This window comes from Brachyhypopomus gauderio, unplaced genomic scaffold (assembly GCF_052324685.1).
Source record: "Brachyhypopomus gauderio isolate BG-103 unplaced genomic scaffold, BGAUD_0.2 sc44, whole genome shotgun sequence".
Classification (NCBI taxonomy): domain Eukaryota; kingdom Metazoa; phylum Chordata; class Actinopteri; order Gymnotiformes; family Hypopomidae; genus Brachyhypopomus; species Brachyhypopomus gauderio.
The window spans coordinates 1,526,942-1,551,770 of record NW_027506870.1 but is presented as its reverse complement, the minus strand read 5'-3'; the positions used below and the strand labels follow the sequence as shown (position 1 = coordinate 1,551,770).

At 40.1% G+C, this 24,829-nt stretch overlaps 1 protein-coding gene and 1 long non-coding RNA gene across 5 annotated transcripts; one reads left to right on the top strand and one right to left on the bottom strand.

Moving 5' to 3' along the window:
- Positions 1-443: 443 nt before the first annotated feature.
- Positions 444-4,874, top strand: LOC143486121 (uncharacterized). The gene is made up of 4 exons (XR_013123136.1): positions 444-707; positions 3,982-4,070; positions 4,332-4,652; positions 4,787-4,874. It is a non-coding gene; the product is annotated as an uncharacterized LOC143486121 (long non-coding RNA).
- On the bottom strand, positions 1,628-23,225 carry LOC143486104 (piggyBac transposable element-derived protein 3). 4 transcript variants are annotated; one of them, XM_076985949.1, is made up of 4 exons: positions 22,725-23,217; positions 21,053-21,500; positions 2,332-3,175; positions 1,628-2,192 (listed from the first exon to the last, which is right to left on the bottom strand). In XM_076985949.1, exons 1-4 carry the CDS (start codon positions 22,938-22,940, stop codon positions 1,799-1,801), a joined length of 1,902 nt encoding a protein of 633 aa, XP_076842064.1. In that variant the 5' UTR covers positions 22,941-23,217; the 3' UTR covers positions 1,628-1,798. The 4 variants fall into 4 exon arrangements, with proteins under 4 accessions (XP_076842064.1, XP_076842063.1, XP_076842062.1 ...); XM_076985948.1 differs by having other exon boundaries at positions 1,629-2,192; positions 2,332-3,184; positions 22,725-23,216; XM_076985947.1 differs by lacking the exons at positions 1,628-2,192; positions 2,332-3,175 and adding an exon at positions 5,100-9,299 and having other exon boundaries at positions 21,053-21,479; positions 22,725-23,225.
- Between the last annotated feature and the right edge of the window lie 1,604 nt (positions 23,226-24,829).

Below are 24,829 nucleotides of genomic sequence, written 5' to 3'. Positions count from 1 at the left end.
TTATTTTTCACACGCGTGACGTCACCAGCCACCCCTCCACGTCCAAATCACTCCAAGCTAGTCTCATTCGTTTGTGCTATGTTTGTGTTCGTTTGTGCAGTTAAAATTAATGTTTGTGCTTTTATGGTTTTTAAAATATAACTGGTTCTTTTTCATACACATGACATCACCCCCCCCTCCACGTCCAAATCACTCAAAACTAGTCTCATTCGTTTGTGCTACGTTTGTGCTCGTTTGTGCTGTTAAAATGAACATTTGTGCTTAACATCGCGAGCGCACCTGTCACGTGTTTAACTATAGCTACACAATAGAATGGGCTGGATGATGCTGGAGTACAGAAGGGACAGGAGGTGAGGGGTAAGAGAGAAGGCAGAGTTTCTGGATGACATCAAAGCTTCTGTTGAGAGATTTATGAGGATCTTAATGTTCCCTTATGCAGATCAACTACATCTTTGTCTAAAAGGCCTCTGTCCAGAAATCTTCAGGTGTTGTGGGCAGTGGAAAAGATCTGGATCTGTCTTCTTGCTTCATTGCTGAATTGCCAACCATAGAGGTTACGTTCCATGTCCCAAGAGCTAGCTTCAGTAACCGAGGATCGGTATGCCAAGGCCTGATCCACAATGCACCGAAGCCCTAGTACTACTAGGAGAGTGGACCCATGTATCTCCTTCAGGTTGTGCCCACCCGGGTACGAAGTACTTCAGAAGGTAAGAAGATTTTATAATATGTAATGTCTATAGTACATTATATGGAGGCAGTACAATATCTTATTATTTACGTATACACTAATAAGTTGAATGTGAATTTGAATTTACCTGAATCGGCATTTCAAAAACGGCTAACTTATAGTTTAGGCATACACATAATCTAGCCTCGGCTTAATGAATTAAGTATGAATCTTTTACCCAGGGCTTAATTTGAGCTGGATCTTGCCGGAACAGGATCCGGGAACTCTCTAATTTTGAAGCGTGCGTTCCGGTAACTGTTTGCCTCGATCCGGTAACATTTTATGTTGTCTGTTGTTTGCATTCCGGCATCGTTTGATTTACAAATTAAGCACTGCTTTTACCCACAGGTGTTCATATTGGACATTTTAATATAAAGAGGCTTCCCTCCCAGTTGAACCTCTTGGGAACAGTTGGGTTACTAAGGTCAGATTCTCTCTCAAGGTTGAGCACTCTGGGACAAAGACTCACAACTTAAACTCTCCTTCATTAGTGCAGAGGGCAGACTGTGTACATGCCTTCCTAGTAAAGATCTTCATACAAATGTACATTTGCAAAACTGGTTAACATTTCCCAGCATTTACCAGTCTATTTGATGAGGGCAACAACCACACCTGGTCTTGAACACCTGGTCTTTCAGGTGACAAACTTTTCTTTGAAGGTTGGCTGGTTTAGAGAAACAGTTCTATACTGTGAGTAAAGCTGTGATCTGCCAGACATATTGTGAAGTGACTCTTCCCAACACCTGAGGCCAAACGATTAGACTCACCTGTAATAAAGCAATAAACAAGTAGAGACAGTGCTTGTGTTGCAAAGCAATTCAACAGCAAAGATTTCTGTACTGAATGAACAGAACAAGCTTAATGATTAAGATTCTTATTTATTTATAAACTTTAAAAAACTATTTTCTATGTTAGCTAAAATAAATAAGTTATAAGTTATCAATGATTAATTTGATATCAGTTAATAATAAATATTATAAGCACAATGTAGTCTTGGAATAATAGTACATTGAATTTAGTTGCTAAGCCACACAAGGGCAAAGATTAGACTATTTCATGGGCAACTATATCCTAATGCTTAGAATTACTGTTTTTGTTAATCAGGATATTTCCATTGATAGTGCATGACTTGGCACAGTGCTGATGGTTTTCACTCTTCTTCGCTGGTGGGCTGGAGGGGCGTGGCTCTGAGCATGTGCGTTTTGATAACACTGTGCGAGTAAGGATGTTGCTCCAGCGTCTCTGCTCATTATAGTTGGGGTGGCAGTATGACTGCAGAGACGATCCACTCCGGTGACCAACTACAGCCATCATTTCTTTTGTGTCCAAGCCAGCATATGAAGGTTTCTGCATTGTGGTACTTTGCAGACAGTGGTTGGTGTATACAGTTTTAATGCCAGCTGCCTTGCAGATTCTAGGTAGCATGGAACCAAGAAAGTTCACTCCCATTGGCTCTCTGGAGTACCTAAAGAGAAAATCAAATGTGTGACAATGTAACATACACAAAGCTTTTAACGTTATTGCCAACAGAGACCACATGTAATGAAAAAGAGCTATAATGTAAGAAAAACAAATAATTAAAAAGATAATCTTGTATTAATTACCATACATCACTGGTATCATTTGTCCTCTTCGGATGGAGATAAAAGGCTGGTGGATTTGGAGGAAGAACAGCGAGATATTTTTCCAGTGAGGCAACAGGACATAGCAGGTCCCCTGGCTGCTCATACATCAGTCCTTGTCGAATCTCTCTGACTCTCTCGTTGGGCTCTTTGCGGTTTTTACTGGCTTCATTTAAAGTCAGAGTGGCAAACCTCAAACCATTATTGTCTTTACAGATGACAAATGACTCCGGCTTCAGTTGCCGGTTTCCTTCTTTGGGTCTCCGTCCCAGATGCCACTGTACATCAAACCAAACCTTATTGACAAGCCCAGCTGGTGTGTTTGGGCTGAGAGCTTCAGAGTTCTTGATTTTAACGAAATCTTCATCCGATATAGCTGGGTAATGTATAGACTTGTCTTGACCCTCTCTGCGAAGTTTTTTTAAAACTCCAACAAAAACATTGTTGCTAGTGGCAAACTCAGAATCTTTCATAATATACCAAGACAGACAGAGTGGTGGCTCATTGATGTATCTGTTCAGTCCCGCACGTAAACCCACATAGCTGCTGAAGCCATAGGATTCACCTTTTCCATTCTTCACTGTGGCATAAAACTGACGAAGAATCTGGTTTAGCTCTGATTTGGTCAATTTTTTAAAATTCACAGATATGTTCTTCTCAGCACACCAAGTCTGAAAACAGCGAACAGCCCACATGGTCTGTTTCACAGTCGCCTCTTCGTTTCGGAATGTTTCTAATACTTCTATTTCCCTGTCGTTAATTTCAGCATGTCTTCTTACTTTTTCCTTTTCCTCAAGTCCGGTCATCTCTTCACAACATGTGTCCACTGTTAACCCTCAGAGTAAATGAAAAAGTTCAATTTATTATGTGCTGCAACAAAGTAACTAATACTGGTAGGATTTTATTGGTTTAGAAATCGGGCACATTAAAAGGGGCCTATTATGCTCTTCCGGTTCTCCCCTTTCATAGATTACATAGATTTATATATATTACATAGTTACATAGATTGTTGTACCTGTGGATGGTCTGCAATGCTACAAAGCTCAAAATTCACACCAGTGAGAGTAACCAACTTTCTCAGCTGCCTGATACTCTTTGTTGGAATTTCAGCCACTGTCTTTGTTACAAGATGTAATATCATGATACTTTTCATAATGCTTTCCAGGATGCTGCTGTTGCTGATGATTTCAGTTATACTTACAGTGAAACATAATAATAAATTATAGGCCTATGTGTTCATTTATCAAACTATTCTATTCATAAAACCCTGTTATTTTCTTCCATCTTCTGTTTACAAGATGGAATGTTTCAGTCACAAACCACTGCAAGACTGACTAGCTTGGAAACCATGTTTATTGCTATAAAATTGGATACCAATTTTAATGGTAGGTTCATTTTTAAAGTGTGAGCTAGATTACTGAAAAGAAAATCAATTCATAGAAAATACATTGATTTGCATTTTATTGAGTGAAATACATATTTGATCCCCTACCAACCATTAAGAGTTCTGGCTCCCACTGACTGGTTAGATACTCCTAATTTCTTATCACTCACATTAAAGGCACTTTCAACTTGTCACCTGTATAAAAGACACCTATCCACAGAATCAATCAAACTCCAACCTCTTCACAGACGGGCAAGACCAAAGAGCTGTCTAAGGATGTCAGGGACTAGATTGTAGACCTGCACAAGGCTGGAATGGGCAACAAGATGATCCAGAGGTACATAGTAACAAGTTACATTTACTCTGTTACATTTACTTGAGTACGTTTTTGAAAAGAATATATACTTTTAGGGGTGATTTAAATCACTATACATTTTACTTTTACTTCAGTAGATTTGTGAAGAATAAACTGAACTCTTACTCCCCTACATTAGGCTACAATAAGCTTGTTACAATAAGCTTTTTACCTCTATGGTATCTATGCGTCATTATTTTTATCCCCCTCATCACGCCTCATTTTAATGTTTTATTTTGACAGAGAAAGAGAGAGAGACTTCCAAATGCTCCTCCACGTGACTACATTTCACCAATCAAACTCAGTTGTGCAATCTCGTCATGTGACCATACTCAATCATAGCCTCAGGACAAGTTACCTTTACAATTTGCAGTCATAGCAAACGGATGAAAAATGTCAGAATCAGTGGTCGACAATACAGACAAGGCCTCATATTGAAAGCACGTTTTTTACCTTCTAAAAAGTGTGCAACAGCAGCTACATTATGTGGTGTATTTTGTGTCTACCAAAACAGACATTTCAGCATTCAAAAACTCAGCATCTAACTTGAGAAAACTTGTAGCGGTAAGTTTACTAAATTTGTTATTTTTTTCTGTGGATAGGCAAATGTTTGTTTTTAGGTTACATATATTTTAAACATTTCCTTAGTCTCTTTTAATGTGTTGATCTCCTTGTAGCCTCACATATATTTTTTTTAGTCCACAGAGTTCACCCCAACAAACTAGTACAGACTCACTAGAGTCCCACAGAAACTGCAAGCCCTCCTCTTCCAGTGATACTCCTGTGAAAAATGCAAAAATCACAGGCTTCGCTGCCAGTGTGGGTAACACAAGCCATGCTTGACCAGCTGGTGCTAAATTTTGTATGTGAAGCCAACCAAACATTTTCTGTGGTTGAGACGCCATCCTACCAAGATTCAGAACATCCTGGACCACAGAGGAGAACATATGTGTAAATATTAGGGGTGGCACGGATCACAAAATTCACGGTTCGGTGTGTATCACGGTTTGAGGTCTACGGTTTACGGTTTTGTACGGTTCTTGTTTTTTTTTCCTTTTTTTTTTTATCTTAGCCCCATAATACACGCCGTTACACCAGTGGAATAGTTGCTGAAAAGATTTTACTACCATAGCACTACACTTCTATGACATTACACAGTGCTGCCTTTAGCAAAGCATTACATAATAATACATAATAATAATAATAATGCACAAACTTGAGTTTCAATTTACTCAAAGCATGCTGTTTTAACAATCTCAGAAAGATAGTATTTTGATAAAGCCTTCACCCTCCACCACGCTGTAGGGCTGCATGTCCTTTGCAATGAATATACCTATGGCTTTGGAAATTGATTTCGCCTTGGCGGTGTCCTCAGCCAGGGGCTGTTTAAATGCCGCGCTGATTGTGAATGGCTTTTTGGCAGGCTCTCCTCTCCTCCCCTCTACTGACACACTTGGGTGATGTCTTCGTAAATGGCCGGTCATATTGGAAGTGTTTTCACTAGCGTACGCAATGCGGGTTTTGCAATGCTTGCATATTGTAACAGTTCGATCCACGTTTTTATTGCCAGTATCAACGTATGTGACGGGGAATCCGAAATGATCCCACACACCTGATTTAAACAAAGCTGGGGCATCCTTCATCTCTGGCCTAGGCAGCCTGCCTTCTCCACTCCCACTTGCCATGTTTGTCCACGCCACCACAAACCTTCGCTTTCGCTTCTTTGACACGAATGAGAACCACGTGGTGACATACGGGCATTTGGCTATAATGCGAATTTCGAACGTCTGGAGAAAAAAAAAAAACCGTGGATCCTGTACGGTTTACACACGCCCCGCGCCGTGACAAGCGAACCGTACGGTTCGGTTCGTTCACAATAACCGTGCCATGCCTAGTAAATATACTTGTTTATCAAATGTGAACCAGGAGACACTGACCTATATAAATCTGTAGAGGGTTTTCCATCCACCGAGTTTTTGCGCATTTTGAAAATGCGCATGAAAAAAGCTGGATGGAAAAAGACCAAAATTCGAAAAAAGCTCCAAATATCGCAAAAAGATTTTTACGCTAGGAGGAGGTGGAAAAGTTAGACTATCGCATCGCCAAAATTCGGAAAAACTGGATGGAAAAGGGTTTTTCGCATAAACGATGACGTATCATGCCTCAAGTCATGTGGTTCTGTACATGATCGCGATGTAAAGATGACAAATGCATACAAAAACAGTTCTGGAGAGAGCAAAAATTGAATTTAACTTCTCCATGTATAGAAAAGAAAAAGAAAAAAATGTTTCAAAACCTCAACGTGCAAAAATGCGTAACTGCCAGATGGACGTAAAACCACTATTGTTTGGCGTCCTCTCACGTGATCTAAAGTTTATTCGCCTAACTGTAATGAATGGAAACAAGGCTTAATTCGCATTTATTTCTGCCGAAACTTGGAAATTGCGCATTATTTTTTCGAAAGGTTTGGATGGAAACCTGGCTTATATGACGTTACGGTCATTTAGGATAATTTGCCGGTGACAAACCACAAAGTGGCAATATAGTAAGAAGCTCAGGTAGCATTTACTGTCAAACATCAGCAGCATCACAGCCTATATAGTAGAAATGTAAGAATAATGTGAAGATGTAATTATTTTGAAAAAGGATTTATCTTGCCATAGGCCTTGACATCAGAAATTACCTTGACACCGACTTGGATGATGTCACCAGTACAAATAGCAGCCTCTCTGATGAAGACGACTTTCTTTACATCCATGGATTTGAATTTATTTTAATTTAAGCTATTTTGTAATTAAATTAATTGTAATTTATTGTATTGATTGGATTAACTCTAATCTGCCTAACCTCCTAAGAACCGAACTCTTGCATGGCATGCATTTTTTATTTCTTAGTTTTTACATTAATCAGGTGCCAATTAGCCCAAATAACAAAGAATTATCTTTTTACATGATGTAGTTTCTGAGAAATGATGTCCATATATAAGGACTTTAGTTTTATATTTTGATAGAACACAATAAAGTTGCAATTCATTGATGAGCAAAACATTTATTTTGTGCCTGAACACAGCAGCATTTTTTGCAAAACAAAAATAGAAACAACAATTGTGTCCCTTTGAGCTATAAGGCTAGTGCTGCTTCAACAAGAAGACAAAGTAAAAAATACAAAAGTTTGTATTTACTATATTTACTCTTAAATTTCTGAACAATTGCATAAACATTGCATTTTATTTACATTCCAAAACTGCTACTTCAAATCACTTTTCTTTTTTCCTGTGGGAATAAGTTTACACCTATGTGTGAAATGCTGTGTAACAGTTGCGATCTCCCTGTAAGCACAGGAACACTTTGCATGTACCACACCGCACTCGAGTTTTCCCTGAACAGCCTTTTGCTCTGCAGCGCGCTGCATTCTTCATGTTCACCATCTCTGGCAGATGTGCATTGGCCCTCCTGCGGAATGAGACATGGGGCACTGCCTTTGCTGGACGCTTTTTCCCTTGGACTAACACATCTGGGTCATCCTGTTCTGAAACGTCAGAGCTGTCATTGGCATGTTCAGCCAAGAAGGTCATGGCCACTTCCATTCGAAATTCAAGGTACTGCATGATGTTCTTCTTTGGCGTGCCACATACAGTCAGGTCTTTGCGATACAGAAGCCAGCTGTTGGCTAAAGCCAAATCTGCAAAGTACATTAACATCCGCAGCGTCCATTTCTTTGTACGGCCACTCATGCGATAGAAACTTATTATTCTACTGGCAAGGCCAACTCCACCCATCTTGGAGTTGTATTCACGGATGATATTTGGTCGCGAGATGGTCACATATTGTTTCAGCTTTTTGTCCCATCTTTGGCAGTTGTCTTCTGGCTCTCTCGCATGAACAGAAGACATCATCAAAACTGGCTTATTGTCATACCATTTCACCACACAAATCTTTCCATCCTCTGTAGTAACTTGTGCTGACGATCCTCTTCCCTCCTTTTTCATTCTCTTGTCAGTTGGCAGCTTCTGTACTGCTGCAGCTACCCGATTCTTCATAACTGTACCAGTTACATACATCTGCTTCTTCATCATGTGTTCCATAACTTTGATGGATGTGAAGAACCGATCACAGTAAATGTTTGTATTAGGATGCAGAGTTTGAGACAGACGATCCATTACCAAGATTTCCAAACCCAGATCTCCTGGTTCTTCAACATGCCCAAGGAGTGCATCCACACCTTGATAAATTTCAAAGTCCAGCACAATACCTTCTGGTGTTGCACAAACAAAATTTTTCATGCCAACTGGATTTAGCTTCATTGGCAGATATTGTCGCCATGGACAAGTTCCTGTGAATGGAATTATCTGCTCATCAATGGAAATGCATTGTGGTCGAGCCTGAGATTTGCAGCCTTTCAGAATGCGGTTCAGAAATGGCCTCACCTTCCAGAATTTATCACGCTCTCTCAGATCCTCTGGAACATCATCATCAATGAGCACTTTGAGTGATCGCCTCAGTCTGAAGAATCTGTCACGTGTAAATTTTTCAGTGATGGCAGGGAACTTTAAAGTTTTAGACCAGTACATCCTGATTGCAGGATAAGGTATGCAAGACATCAAAATACAGGCACCAAAAAAATGATACATTTCATCAGTTGATGTGTTGAGTGGGGCCTCATTTCTAGCCAGTGATGAAGCATTAGAACAATCTGCTATCATTTTCATTAAATCTTTATCAATATACTGTTCTATGTAGTCCAGTGGTGTCCAGTTCTCTCTGTTCTGCACAGTTTCCTCCTCATGCTCAAACTGGACTTGATTTGGTGTTGGTGGAGAAGCCCTCCATTGCATCCCACGCCCTTCCTTGGACTGTTCTTGATGGCTTGGTCCTGATGTTGTCTCTACGGGGACATTGTTTGAGATATCATCCTGCTCTTGCTGTGTTTGAGAGTGACATCTAGTAGTGCATGATCTGGCAATGTCACGATCTGACCAATATCGTTCATATTCATCACGATGACGTTTACGTCCCCTGGTAAGGTGAGAGGGCTGTGGAATGGAGTCATCACACCCACTACCGTCCTCCTCACTGCTGCTTGCCTCTTGTTGTGGGGGTTGATATTCAGTGTCCCCCACGAGATCATCAATGTCTGACAAATCTTCCACCTCCGAGTTGTCTCCACTAATTAACTCCAGTAACTCCAGTGCTCGTGACAGAGAATAACGCTCTGGAAAAAAAAAAACATCATGAGAAAAAATCTAATAAAACATATGTAATTTATTCATAAACATGCTATATCTGCTTGTACTGTAGTAAACTATTTTTTCCACCTAAAACATCCCAACATACAATGTCATTCTCACATTATGTTGTTAGCATATACGACTTCCTGTCAACTAAACTTAGTCCACAAGTCCACATATGTGTACATCATGTTGAGTCATGATAATTTGTTAAAAGTTGCTGACTTTTGTAAAATTTGACATTCATAACAAACATTGAACGCTTTTATACATATCTTATACATATTTATTTACCTGGTCGACGTTTGTATCGGGAGTTCCAATCCGAATTTCTGTGTGTTGTCAGCCATCGTGAATCAAAACTGTAATGTGTTAAACTCTTCTGCCACCACTAGGTGGCAGTATAACGGCACACTAGGACCTTGTAGATCAGGGATGGGCAACTGGCGGCCCGCGGGCCGTGTCCTCACTCAGTGCGGCCCGCAAATAGATCAATAATTTAATAATTAAAAGAAAATAAAAAACCGATAGAGCAGGACTTTTTTGTTCTTTTCACGTAGGGCTATGCCCCCTCTACTCGCTGTCACTCCGGTGTCCCTGTTTGTCATCGGTGTTGTTCCTTGCCCGGTTATCCCGCCCTGCGTGTTTGTTGCCCTGGTTTCCCTCTGTCTGCCACACACGTGTCGTCATTGTGTTCAGTTGTGTCTAGTTTAGTCCTGTGTACTTGTATCTCTGTGTTTCACCCGTTGTCGTTATTTGTGGTTTGTTCGGTTTTGTGGATTATCCGTCATCGCTGTTCTGGTATTTTCTGTCTCCGTTGTGAATGGCTCTCCTGTTACGACTCCTGCCTGTCCTGTTGACCACTTGGACGGCTCTCCCGTTTTGACCCGTGCCTGTACAAACGACTTCGCCTATGGAATTCCCCTTATTAAATCTCGCTCTTCTCAGTGTTTGTGTCCGCCTCATCGCTCCGCAGATATGAAGGAGTTCAAATGCCTTTTTGCACTTTTTTTATTAAGCAAATGTTTTGTCTTTGTTGCTTATTAAGGACATGTTAATGTATTTATATGCAGAAAATAGATGTATGTTGGTGCAATAAACATACAGATCTGAATTCATTTAAAATTCTTATTGAGAATAATTTGTAGTGTCTTTCATATTCAGTTATTTGAAGTGCGTGGTCATGTGGCCCTCCAATAATAGTGCTGAAAAATTTTTGGCCCTCTTTATCATGGAAGTTGCCCATCCCTGTTGTAGATCAAAATTTAGTGTTGTGGTCTAGACCAGAGTTTCTCAACTCATTAAGTCGCGACCCAGTTTTATACAGTACATATGTCACAACAAATTAAAAGGGTAAACAATTGGCGGTTACCATAGCAACAAGGTATGCATGCTGGGCTCCAGACAAAAAAATTACTCAAGCTAGTACGTCCTGAAAGGGAAAAAAATCAGGTGCCAATAACTTTTTCTAGACGCCATAATAATGTCCAAGCTAATAAGCATTCACATCAGGTCAGTTGTTATTTAGGATCTCGGTCATCCAACATGCCTGATGTCTTTCTCTTCCCTGTAACTGGTTAAGTTGGTTTCATTCAAGATTCTTTATTTGTCACATGTATAAACTGTGGCGATTCAAGATACACAGTGAAATGAATATGTGACTGTTCCTAGACTATGCAGCAGTAAAAAGATAATTACAATTAAATATCTAGACAAATCAACAAGTAATTTACAATTTACAGTATTTATAAGATATCAATATAAACTATAGAACTATAGAAGTAAAAAGAGAATAAATAATCTACCATATACATGTAAATGGATCTATAAGTGACTGTGACTGATAAAGTGACTGAGTGTCAGATAAGGTGGTTGTGTGTGTGATGAAGAGCAGAATGGAATGGACCACGCGTGTTATGTGTATCCGGTGTGTTTATTGTCCGAATGATGTGAGGGTAAGGGCTCCTCTTCAGCCTCTCAGTTCTGGCCCTGATGTAGTGTAGCCGTTTCCCTGAGGGTAGCCATACAAACAGACCATGGTTTGGGTGTTGAATGTCCTTACTGATGCGTTTCCCGGATGCTCTGCACCGCCTGCAGTAAATGTCCTGAGGGTTTGGCAGTACAGTCCTGGTGATGCGCTCAGAGCAGCGTATCACTCTTTGGAGGTCTTTCTTGTCCTGGGCGTTGCAGTTACCAAACCAGGTAGTGATGTTACCAAACAGAACAGACCCAATGGTGGCAGAAAAGAGTTCCAGCAGTGCTGTGGAGATCTTGGATTTCTCCGACCTCCTGAGATGCTACAAGCGTTGCCTCACCTTCTTTATCTGAGTGGAGATGTGTGTGGACCATGTCAGGTCCTCAAAGATGTGGACTCCGAGGTACTTGTAGCTACTCACTTTCTCAACTGGAGTGTCATTGATCTGGAGAGGTGTGTATGAAGTCCTCCTCTTCTCCCTTCTAAAAGTCAACTACCATCTCCTTGGTCTTAGACACATTCATTACCAGGTTGTTGACTCCACACCATGATGACAGTTGCTCCACCTCACACAGGTAGGCCTTTTCATCATTGTTGGAGATTAGGCCTACCACCACTGTATCATCCGCACATTTCACAATGGTGTTGGAGCTGTGGGTGGCTGTACAGTCGTGGGTGTACAGTGAGTACAGGAGTGGGCTCAATACACATCCTTGGGGGGCGCCGATACTGAGGGTTTTTGAGCTGGATTTAAAGTTCCACATCTTGACCACTTGAGGTCTGTCAGTCAGGAAGCTCTGTACCCAGGAACACAATGAGTGGTTCAGCCCCAGATCACAGAGTTTCATGACCAGCCTTGAGGGAACAATAGTATTGAACGCCGAGCTGTAGTCCACAAACAGAAGGCGTACATAGTTCCCTTTTCCATTGTCAAGATGGGTTAGGATAGTGTGGAGAATGTATGCAATGGCATCATCAGTACTCCTGTTGCTACGATAGGCGAACTGAAGTGGGTCCAGTGTAGAGGGGAGGGATGAACAGATTAAGTCTTTTGGCGCATTTCCACACAGGCCTGCTTGGCGCGGTACGGTTCGATACGGATCAATTCGCAACAGAGCGGTACGGTCGCGTTGTATTTCCATTACAATGGTGGACCACCACAATGTGGGTGGGTAAAGGCCCCAGAGCACTGCACACTCTGTTTTTCTGCTGTTTTCACTCTCTTATCCTTCATAAGATAAAAAAAAAAGTTGTATACATATTAAGTGCACATTTTGTCAAATATTTCAATAGCTTTTAAAATGTCCATCATAAGAGCATAAAACAAGTTATAGTACATTAAGTGCATCCTAATCAACAACCTTGTTTTGTGTACTTATGATGGACCGTTTAAAAGCTATTATTGGTGCAAGATGTAGGTTTTTATTTAGGATGCACTTAATGTAATACAACGCCTTTGGTGGTCATAGATGGACCGTTTAAAAGCTATTGAATTTATTGCAAAAAACGGAGTGTGCAGTGCTCTGGGGCCTTTCCGACCGCCACTTGCGTCCGTGTTAAGGTCATTTGTAGATGGTGCCTTACACGTTGCAGTGATGACAGGAGTATATTTAAAATAACCTGTTTTTAATATATATATCTATTCCTAATGAGATTGAGATGGTTTGGACATGTACAGAGGAGAGAGGAGAGTGGCTGGTGTGTCAGAGGAGGACACTCAGGACAGGGCCAGATGGAGGAGTTTGATCCGCTGTGGCGACCCCCAAATGTGAATTGCCGAAAGAAGAAGAAAATCTATTCCTATTGTAAACAAAGTTGTAGAAGATTGTCTTGGTTGTCAGAAATAAGAATTTGCATATTTTGGCAACTTAAATACCTTTTAACTTAAAGGTATAGACCCTTTCAAAGTTTGTATACAAAGATGATGTCACGAAGATGCGCACGCATATTGGCAATGGAAGTGTAGCATTTTATCATTGACTTGCACAATTCACCTGTTCAACTGTAAAGCCAGACACAACTTGTTTTTCTCACAGGGCTTACTACTGCTATTTTTGATTGGCTTCTAGGGAAACTAGTGGGTAGTGTAAAAAATGTTACCCATAAGCTCAGTTTAGAGGATCACCTATTTATTATTTTGATGAAATTGAGAATGGGTTTTAGTAACTGCTACCTAGCCTACAAATTCAATGTTACAGACAGCACAGTATCAGGCTTAGGGCTGTCGCGGTGTAAGAATTTCCACTGCGGTAAATTAACGGTGCTCCACACCGCGATATGCGGTATTATCGCCATTTTTGTTGTTTTCACAAACATATCCTGATTTAAGTGCTATTATAAACACGTTTTTATTGCAATTGTTATTAAGAATATTATATTTTTATAACAAAGCCGACACAGTTGTAGGACAAATTAAACTGTCCTTATTGTTAAATGCAGAGCACGTAAGGCTTATGACGCGCAATAAGAACGCTCCTTTACTCTTTCATGGAAACAAAGTCCAGCTTATAGCCTACGATTGATCTGCGCTGTGCAAAGAAGGCAAAAAAAACTTGAGCACATGAGATCAGAATTCGTTTTAAAAAAAGAAGGAAAACGAAACCCTTCCTTTAGTAATAAAGTCTAGGTTTAGTCCGGCGTTATCATATCCTTGTTACGTGCTAGGAAAACCAACATGTTCACCTTATGTGGTTTCAGAGAGGATCTAAGTGGGGTAACAGTGTTTCCGGCAGCACGAAAAACTCTCTCTGGTGGTGTGCTCCTTGCACAAATACACATGTACTTGCGGGCCACTTTAGAAAGCAGAGGAAATCTAACCTGGTTATCGCGCCACCAGGCGATGGGATGTGCGTTAGGGCTCGTGCAGGTAGCGCGAGCTTGGCATGTGCGCGAGCTCTCTTAGTTTCCCCGTTTCACAGCAACCTTTCGCGCACAGATTTTGCATATTGCCTCGTTTAAATTGTCCGGCTCTCTCTTTTCATTCGGTTGAAAGCCGAAATGCTCCCAAACTGGCGAAGTCACATTTGGTTTTGCGACCAGAGTAGCCGCAATTGTTTCCATAAAAAGGCCACTCAGAAGCAACGGATACGGACATTTTTAAATAGTAATTAACATCCACCGCACACGCAGCGAAGTGGCTTACGTGTAAAACAAGAACCTTGTGGAAAAAAGAAAACACGAACATCGCGGTGTGACGGTTGCTTGGAATTCCCTGTGGTTGGCAGGTGAATATTGCGGTATTACAATATTGCGGTTATTGCGACAGCCCTATCAGGCATTTGTCGGAGCTGGTTACCCGTTATGGCACACTGCTTGAGGCCTCTCATTAAATGGCCTAGTAAACAAGCAGTCCTCAAACACATGCCAAAGATTTTCAAGAGGAACTTCAAGGAATGTAGATGCATCATAGACTGTACTGAAATTTTCATTAGCCGGCCTAGTAGTTTGACTGCAAGAGCACAGACCTGGTCCACATATAAACACAACAATGCAATCAAATACCTAATTGGCATTTCTCCTGCAGGGTCCATAACATTTCTATCACCAGGTTGGGGTGGACGGGTATCTGACAAACAAATAAAGGAATCAGGACTCCTCGAACTTTTGGAGCCTAACGATGAGGTTTTAGCAGATCGTGGATTTTTAATCAGAGAGGACTTGGCATCTTATGGTGCCACTTTACGAATTCCTAACTACACAAAGGGTAAAAAACAACTTCCAGCACATGAAGTTGACTCCTCTAGACAGCTTTCACATGTTCGCATACATGTTGAGCGTGTAATTGGACGCTGGATAATTTTAAAAATATTACAATCTGTAATTCCAGTGTTACAGGCAGATACATTAGATGATATAACAACTGTATGTGCAGCCCTCACAAACCTGTGCAAAACTGTTGGGTGATTCTCATGAAATCAGACATATGAGGTGGCATTAAGGATTGTGATGAACAGGTAAATCCTATCAATTTGGGAAACACTGGTTCATAAACATCTCATCATAGGCTATATTGGAAGTGATTAAAAGAAGACATTGTAATATTTTAAATTATATATTTTTTATAATTTAGTGTGAAATTCTCAGTACCGCAACGCGTCCATTGCTGAATCTCGGCTCTTCAACTATACGATTTTTATATTTAAAATAAATAAATAATAAAAAACTTAAATGTATCTCAAAGTAAATTGTTACAGTCAATAAAAATGTATTACTTGGAATTCATTGGTAAAAGAAAAGAAAATATTTAGAAAAAGAACTTTGGTCACAGCCAATGTTCTCAGCCTCCGCAACAATTTTCAAGCACCATTTAAGACCACAAGGAACAGAAAAAAACCAGCCATTTTGAGGAGGGGAACACCTTTTACTGTAACACCCAAGATGACTACCAAGTAAGCCCTTCATTTTATACCTCTCCAGATAAATGTTAAAAACTTGGTTGTCAGCAAGCATACACAACTTTTTGTTTCTCATTACCGAAACAGCAAGTTTTTTTATTTTTGTTGAGTTTTGGGAATTTTAAAGGTTTTTGAAGTCTAAATACAAAAAGCTAACAAAAGTTTAGCTAGGCATCAAAATGGCCCCACAGAGGTCAAAGAAGGTTAAGGTCACTCATACTCCGCAACAGCCTTCTCATACACCGCAACAATTTAAGGCCTGTTGCGGTGGAGAGATTCACTATTGCGGTAATGAGAAATGAATGTTTTAAGTAATATATATATATATATATATATATATATATATATATATATATATATATATATATATATATAATATTGTTTCACAAAAAAGCCTTTATTTACTTATATATATATATATATAACTTATCTATTACTTATAAGATGCAATGTCAGGGTTGCCAACTTTTCAAGATCACTTGGAGTGAGATTTGAACCTGGAGGGGTGTAGGTGGCGAGTGTAAATTGTTAAGGGGGAGTTTTATATCGCCGTATTATATCGCCGAGCGTGTAAAGACAGTCAAATGCGTGTGTCTCATGCTCAATGCGTGAGAGTTGGCAACCCTGCAATGTTATTTCCTTCCAGAAAAGAATCTATTCATTATAAAACTGCACTCGCAAAAACTAGGCTGGCTAAGTTCAGAGAGAAAATCTACAACAATCCTGAGCTACTTGAGGAGTACAGACGGAAAGAGAGAGAGAGGTTCGGTGACGGGGAGATAATAGGAAAACACACACACAGGTGGAGACAACTGTGAAAGACAGGCGTGTACATGAGGCTGAGGCAGATGTGCGCTCACACATGCACACATATAATGAACTCCAAGGCTTTTGAGGGGACGGTGTGGACAAACACTGGCCAGTGGCCCGGGGCTTTGTCCACGTTTTTCCCAGCACATGTCCCCTCAATTTTAACTGCACCATATTTAACTGGTCCAGCCATTTGCCCCACGGAGGGTGTGTTAGTTTGGATGAATGTGTGTCTTTGTCCTTGTCTCTTTTTGTATAGGTAGATGAATGAGAATGAGTGTTGGGGGGGGGGGGGGGTGTACATGTATGGATGTACATGTGCGTGTAGGTGTATATATGTGTGAGGGTCTATATATGAGGGTGTGTGTGTGTATGTGTGTGTATCTGGTTGTGTGTATGTGAATATATAATGAGGGTGTATATAAGGGGGTGTGTATATGTATGGGTGTATATATTGGGGTGAATGTAAATGAGTTTGAGTGTATGAGTGAGGACGGCTGGTTCTGGGTTGGGGCTTGTCATGCCCGGTCCTCTCCCGGCTGCTCCCATGTGGTTACTTCTCCCACCCAGATGGGGGACGCCTTGGGGTTTCGGGGCCTGGCTTGGTGCTCCGGTGTGGCGGTTGGCCCGTTCCCCTGGGCGGTTGTGGTCCGGGGCGGCTCGGGGCTCCTCGGTGGGAGGGGGGCCCTGCCGGGTGATGGGTGGCTCTTAGGGGCGTGTGGCGCTGGGGCCTTGCTACTGGCCCATGGTGGGGAGGGGGGCATCCTGGGAGGGGGGGGAAGGCTCTGTTTCCTCTGCTTCCCTTGGGCCTGCGCTCCTTGGTTGGGGGGTTGCTCTCCGGGGTCTCCCCCTCCCATCCCAGTGTGCGGTACATGCGGGGGTTACTGGGAAGTGTGGCCCTGGAACTCCACTGCTCCTGGAAGGGCCGCGGGTGGGTGGGATTCCCGGGTCTTTCTCTGCCTGCCTCTGGTCTCTGGAGGAATGTTGTCGCAGCTCTCTACCCTCGCTATTAAGTGCATTCCGTACATTTATCCTATGTTGCACTAACAAACACACACACTCACACATACACATACATCACAGTCATTTGTGCTATATGTCTTGGGTATACTTTCTGCTCTTCTTTGCAGTGGTCATTTGAGCTGGTTGTTTTGTTATTTTGCCTACCCTTCTGTCTTTTCCCTATTTATTTTCTCTCCCCCTCTTTTCTCTTCTCCTCTTTTCTATATTCTATCTTCTTATGGTCCACCTAACCCCAATTATTGTTATCACTATTGCACTGTATTATACAGAATTGTTATCATTTGATCTGTACATAAAAACAAAGTTGTCCTCCAAAGATGGGGGGTGGAGGTGGGACACAAAAAAAAAACTTACTAAGAATTTTCAATAGCAAATGCCACATTTTGTTCAATATTACTACTACATACAAAACTCTCATTACCGAAACATTGACTCTCTTTTCCGAAACACCATTCTCTTTACCGCAACACACATTTATTTACTCATTATTTTACTGTTATAAAACAAATTCTAGTTTATAATGGTATTTGGATGAATTGTATTTCTTCATACGTCATTTGTACTAAATAAGTAATTATACATGTAATTTTTCAGTTAAATATCCTGAAAAGACAGGACATGAATCGTGAAATCTGTTGCGGTAATGAGACAAATCATAAAATTGAAAAAAATGGGAAATTTATAAACATAATATTTTCTGGGTTATATACACATATTAGCACAACTGTTAATAATATCTATTTAAAAAGTAACAAATGTGTCACTTTTAAACCATATCTGTTCTGCGTTATCATGTTGCGGTACTGAGAATTTGTGTGCTCTGACTGACTAAAATGGTGCAAAATATACAAAAAAAAAAAATAATAATTTAAAAAAAAAGTGTTTCTAAGAAGTTCAAACCCTAATCTTGCATAACAAAAAGAAATTTTGTATTCAAATGCCTTTTGAATTTTTTCAAGTGTGAACCGTTTTAAATCTGGTTTTCATGAGAATCACCCTGTTGTGCCAAACAAAAAGTAAGAATATGCTACACACATTTTAAATAAGTGCACTACTCCAATTTTATTTTTCTCTTTATTTTATTTATTGAACTAAAAACTGATCAATTGAACCAGTCACAGCTCGGATTTCACGTATGTATTTCATACATTGTATATGCATTGTCTATTCTACTAGATTTCTGGAATTCAGTTTAAATGGCAGCAAAAAGCATGAGCTCCTAAACTAAAACAAACATTTAAGGTATTTTCACCAAGAGAAATCTGAAATATAATCTATCTATGAGATAAAAGGATAGAAGAAACACCATCTTCCGAGAACAAAACCGAAAGTCTATTTATAACTACAACCGAAACCAAGCGGAACTTCAACAGCGCACCGGTAAGGCAGAGCAACGGCTCTGCGTTTCTAACGGCAACAAAGTAGCAGCGACGGGACAGTTGTTAGCAAGCACTAACACAACAAAACAACAAAATAACGGTGCCGATACATACAACTGACAACACACAGACAGACGGTTAGGGACATCACCCAAAAATGGAAAAAAAAAAAAAAAACACGGTTACCAACGCCCATTCGCCAAGTAGAACTTACTTCCCTACCTACCAAACCATTAAGACTGTGTCTGTTAACCGTGGCAGATATAGGAATAACAGGGCGATATGTTTTAAAAATCTAATTAAAATTAAATAATCAACATAAAGTCAGCAGCAATATTAAGCTAAGGCTAGGACTTTTAAACATTAGATTGCTTGCATCAAAAGCTGTGATAGTAAACAAAATAAACTCAGATAACAGACTAAATCAAATCAAATATATTTGTATAGCGCTTTTCATAACATATGTTGTCACAAAGCGCTTTACAGGATTTACAAGGTTAACAATACTATGGGTCCAAATCCCTAATGAGCAAGCCAAAGGCGACAGTGGCAAGGAAAAACTCCCTAGATGGTGGGAAATAGGAAGAAACCTTGGGGAGGACTAAGACTCAAAAGGGAACCCATCCTCCATTGGGCGGCCCGTTAACACACAAATTACACAAAAACAAATTATACAGACTAATACACAAGTTACAAATAAATCACACAATCAAGCTAAATATAAGGTAACTAGAATGAAAGTTCTGGGTGTTGATATTGTCAATGTAAATGTCTTATGATGAACGCCAGGTTTTCATTCACATCAGACATTAATCAAGAGTTACTCAGTACTTGAGTAGTTTTTTTTTCACCAAGCACTTTTTACTCTTACTCAAATAATTTGGATGACTTTACTTTTACTTGAGACATATTACTCAGAAGTAACAGTACTTTTACTTGAGTAAAATATTTGGCTACTCTACCCACCTCTGACAAAATCTCCCTTCATGGGTTGATCGTGTTAAAGGTGAGAAATCAGCCTACAACTACATGGAAGGAGCTTGTTAATGATATCAAGGCAGCTTGGACCACAGTCACCAAGAAAACCACTGGTAACACATTACTCTGTAATGGATAAAAATCCTGCAGTGCCCACAAGGTCCCACTGCTCAAGAAGGCACATGTGTACACCTGTCTGAAGTTTGTCAATGAACAACTGGATGATTCATAGGGTCTGTTCCAAAACCTACAAACTGTCTATATAAACAGTGTTTTATGCCATAGTGTGTACGCTCCCAACATGTAGACTTCCAATTCTTAGATACCGTTAAACTGGCTGAATTTTAATCTTCAGCTGCTAAAGCACTCAATGATTCAATGCAAACACAACTTTTGCTCCTGGCATAGTCATTTTCAAATGTACGTTATTCTAATTCTCTCTGCTATTTCTACAATATTGAATAAACATTAAAAGATGTTTCCTAATATAAAACCACAAAGCATTTATTTTAGCTTTTTAGGTTAGTATGTGACCAAACTAAGTTTTATACAGTTTTATAGACCAAGGGAATATGTTTTTATGCTAGCAGAGTTTGAAGCCCTAAGGGAGCTGAAGCACCAAGTTGTCAAACAACTTGAAACCTTAAAGATTTAGAGATAATATGCAAATGGTCCAACATTTCTACTGATATGTGCGCAAACCTGGTCATCAACTACAAGAAATATCCGACCTCTGTGCTTGCCAACAAGGGTTTTGCAACCAAATAGTAAGTCTGGTTTTCCTATGGAATCAAATACTTATTTCACTCAATAAAATTCAAATCAATTTTCTATGATGATTTTCTTTTCAATATTCTATCTCTCACTTTAAAAATAAACCTACTATTAAATTAATAACAAGTAATTATTTCTTTCATTGTAAATGTTTTCTAGAAGACCCCAAAACTAAAATTATGAACACTGATCATGAACATAATAGGTCACATTTAATACAGACACCAGTCGCTGTGAGGCAGTCACAGGTGTAGAGGACTTTTCTACAATTTCCATCATGGCTCAGCCAATCAGATTTTAGTACCTGAACATTTTATAACCACTTTATCAAAATGTATTATTTATCAAAAATAACACATTATTCACTTTCAAATGAAGAAACTGAATAAATACACAAGACTCACCTGGATTAACTAATTTCTTTTCTTTTGTTATGGGCTCCTGTACTCTCCTGGTGTGTTCTAGCTTCACTGCACATGGGTCCAGAGGAATCTGCTGGTATTCATCTTTGCACACAGGGTATGGAATTTCAAGCAGGTCCTGTTCAGTTTTACAAGCCCCAGTCAGACCAGAGACATCCTCCAGTGTCTGAGACATGCTCTGGCAGTCACTTTCACACATGGTGTCCTGCATTGCTGCAGTGGTCAATCCAGTTTGACCAGCAGGGTGCAGCCTGGGCTCATTGCCAGCTTGCTGTAGATCACACTGACCTCCATGTGTGTGTCCATAGGGAGTTATTTCTTTAGGATTTGGCTCCGTTTTCAGAATAGCCAACAGATCAGGTTCATCCTTCAGTTCCTGCACTGTAAAATGGTCTCCACAATCTTCATCCTGAAAGTCATCAAAATGCACCTATAAAATATAGAACAAACTTAATGGAGTTCGACTACACATTTACATTTAAAGCATTTAGCACACGCTAAATGAAGCACTTGCATCAACTTTAGACAATTTTGCTTTGTGTGATTTAAAGACTTGACCCACTTTATTTGGTTTACAAGCAGTTTGTAGGTTGAACTCTTATGTTCCTTCTATTTTAGTTTATTTTAAATCTTGGTGGCATAATTGTCATGCTGATATAACAAAGTTGGTGGATTCACCTCACCTTGTCAGTAATGCTAGTGAAATTCCAAATTATGCCCTAACCTTTGCAAATATAAAAATATATCTAGCTTTGGTAATGTTAAGGCTAAATTGAGGTTAATGATTATTGTAATTCTGCTACTCTTCAATGCTGTATTGATTCTGATTCTAAATCTATGGACAAACAAGGTAAATGTCACGAAAATACAAAATAGAAAAGTATCGAAGGGTGCTTTTAATGGATAGCGGTCTTTAACTGTGGTAGTGTGACGTCATAGGTCATATCACGAGAGAGGTAAAATGGCGGACGTAGTGTCTGAGGTTGTAGCATACTGCACAGTCGCCAAATGAAAGATTGTGCTTTAACAGTTGAGCAGAACGTACTGCATCGAAATCTATCTAATGCGTACTGCTGATGTATTCCATTTTGGACGGAGCCAAAAATGGGTTCAAAATAGCCTACTGTAGGGTGACCAAACGTCCGTATTTCCCGGGACACGGAATCCCTGAGCCTCATCATACTCAACTGGCGGAGAACCAACAACTTACGTTCGCCACCCCCCCCCCCCCCCCACCGCCGCTCGACAACTTACACACAGTGTCCTGGTTTTCCCAAACAAAAATATGGTCACCCTAGCCTACTGCATATTGTATACTGCATACTTCACTCTGTATGTACTACATATAGGCCTACTGAATACTAGTTTGTAGACCAGAGTAGGTTTGTGTTGCTTAGCAACATAAGCGTGTTACATTGTCTTGTGAAAGTATTCTTTATAATAAATTACTTATTGAATGCTCGTGTAATTTATCATTGTTTGTTTTACTTATTTTTTTTCTGCGGTGAAAACGCCCTTATCCATAAAATCGCTGTAACGCATGTACTGTCGTGGTTTATAGCTTTAGTTAGTATATCGCACAGATCCCACTCGTCTAATTAGACCAGTGAGTTAGCTCGCGCTTACAACGCATCGGAAACTTTTATAAACGAACCTCCTTGTGTAATTCTTTCTCTTCCTTCAATTGTAATTTCGCCTCCAGCGACGCTATCAACTTCCTCAACTGTTTGTTTTCTGTTTGCAGGTCTTCCAGATTTCCAATATCCAACATAGTGAGGTCGGTTCCGACAGATTTCGTGCAAGTGCAGTCAGAATCGCTTGAGAGGTGCAACATTATTCTCAACTCCCCGTCGGCGCTCACGTTCGCCATCCTGCGTGTTCACTCACTCCGCTAGTGCCACATTGTGCACTCAAACACGTCTGTGGAAATCAACAGCTCCAAGCTAGATTAGCAGCCACAAACAATCCACGGTATTAGTAATACTTCCCTTTATAGTTGTACAAATCACAAAGTTGGCGGCGTTTCGAGATGGCGTTAAAGAGGCTGCATTCATCCACGCATTACATTATATTCTACAAGAACAAACAGATCAAGCGGTTTTATTCTACTTCTTCTGTTGTGCAAATGGCGAAGAATGCCGAAGACAGGAATACCGCCACCGCCAGGTAAGAATAATATTAACAATAATAACGTGTCAACAACCAAATACATAAATGTAAAATGATATAATGTATAACGACAAATTACAGTTAATAGTAATAATAATGTCGTAATAAATAATTTAAAATCAAATTGCATAAATCCAGCAGAGTACTCCTTCTGCATGTCTCTATGTTGAGGAATCAGCTTAATTTTTTTATTAGTGACTTTACTAATAATTGCTGTAGCTGTAGCCACAACTGCCCCAACTCATCAATTCACTCTGGCTGGTCTCATCATTATGTATCTTACTGCTGGATGCTTTACTGAAAGTCCATCCCCTTCTCCATCCCTCCCTCCCTCCCTCCTTCAATGGTGTTCAGGAGGACACATCAAGGCCCCGGAAAGCCCCCGTCATTGCAAGGGCAACATTTAATCAGGCAGAGAATTTCTCCTATTGAGGACAGCTCTAGATTTGACTTGTGTAAAAAAAAAAACATTTTACACAATGGTTTCCAGGGATATTAGGATATTACTATTTTACATAAAACACTTGTCGGTGTGGGAATTCATCATGGATCTGGCAGTCATTTGAATGAAGACCGTCACTTCTATTCAACACAAGCAATCTACGTCACGGTCAGTGTAGTATGTTAGGTAGTGACACAATCATCACATTTAATATATTTCTTGACAGCTTACAGATTTTAAGGTCAATGAACGTTGGTATTTTTGCATATTAGTATAATTGTTTGGTTACATGTTTCTATTATATCTAACTGAAAGCAAATCATCATGAAAAACAATCATCACCTTCATGAGGAGAGAGCTCCTCCACTAATTAGACAACTGGAGCTCATTTCAGAAATCATCACCAGCACCTTTAATTGTGATGCTCTATACTTATTAATGATTAAAACATTAAATCAGATGCAAGATTAATGGTGTCACTGTCACCTTAGGTTTGAGACTGGGATGTGGTTGCTGCTTTTGCTACAGTCTGTGTGATGAAATTGCTGTATTGATGAAATGGGACACGTAAATTGTGGTAAAAAAAAAGAAGTCGAATAATCTGGAAAGTCCCCAAAACTTCATTCAAGATTGAGTGACTCTTTAGTCATGACAAAGCATGGTTTTAAACCTCAGATTAATGATCACACTCCACTTAAGGATATCACAATATACAACGTTGCCATCATTGTACGGTATCATCAAACAACTTGGTAAAACAGTGACAGATCACATAGCTATGAGCATCTATGGTTTTCTTTAGGCACTATTTTACGGTCATGTCTTTAGCTTCCGTGTGTGTTGTCTGGTGCCTATGAAGCTTGGACGATTTAGCGAAGCTCCTCCCACAGACAGAGCACATGTATGGCGTCTCCACCGTGTGTATTTTGTAATGTGTCTTAAGGTCACTGAGGTGCACAAACATCTTATCGCAGTGCAAGCATCGGAAGGGCCTTTTACCTGTGTGTGTGAAGGTCTTGTCACACTGAGGGCAGTGGTAAGGCTTCTCTTTGGTGTGGGTCCTCTGGTGGTTCTTCAAGATGGAGGAGTAGGAGAAGCGCCACAGGTGGAGCACTGGTAGCATGCGCTGGTATATTCTGAGGTTGTCC

What these genes read in the sequence shown, in the direction of transcription:
- LOC143486104 (XM_076985946.1), bottom strand. Translation starts at nt 22,940, where the DNA reads ATGGCGAACGTGAGCGCCGACGGGGAGTTGAGAATAATGTTGCACCTC. An exon ending in AGAAAGAATTACACAAGGAG is followed by an intron (nt 21,501 to 22,724) that starts GTTCGTTTATAA and finishes TATATTTTATAG; the next exon opens with GTGCATTTTGATGACTTTCA. An exon ending in AAAGAAATTAGTTAATCCAG is followed by an intron (nt 9,300 to 21,052) that starts GTGAGTCTTGTG and finishes TTTTTTTTCCAG; the next exon opens with AGCGTTATTCTCTGTCACGA.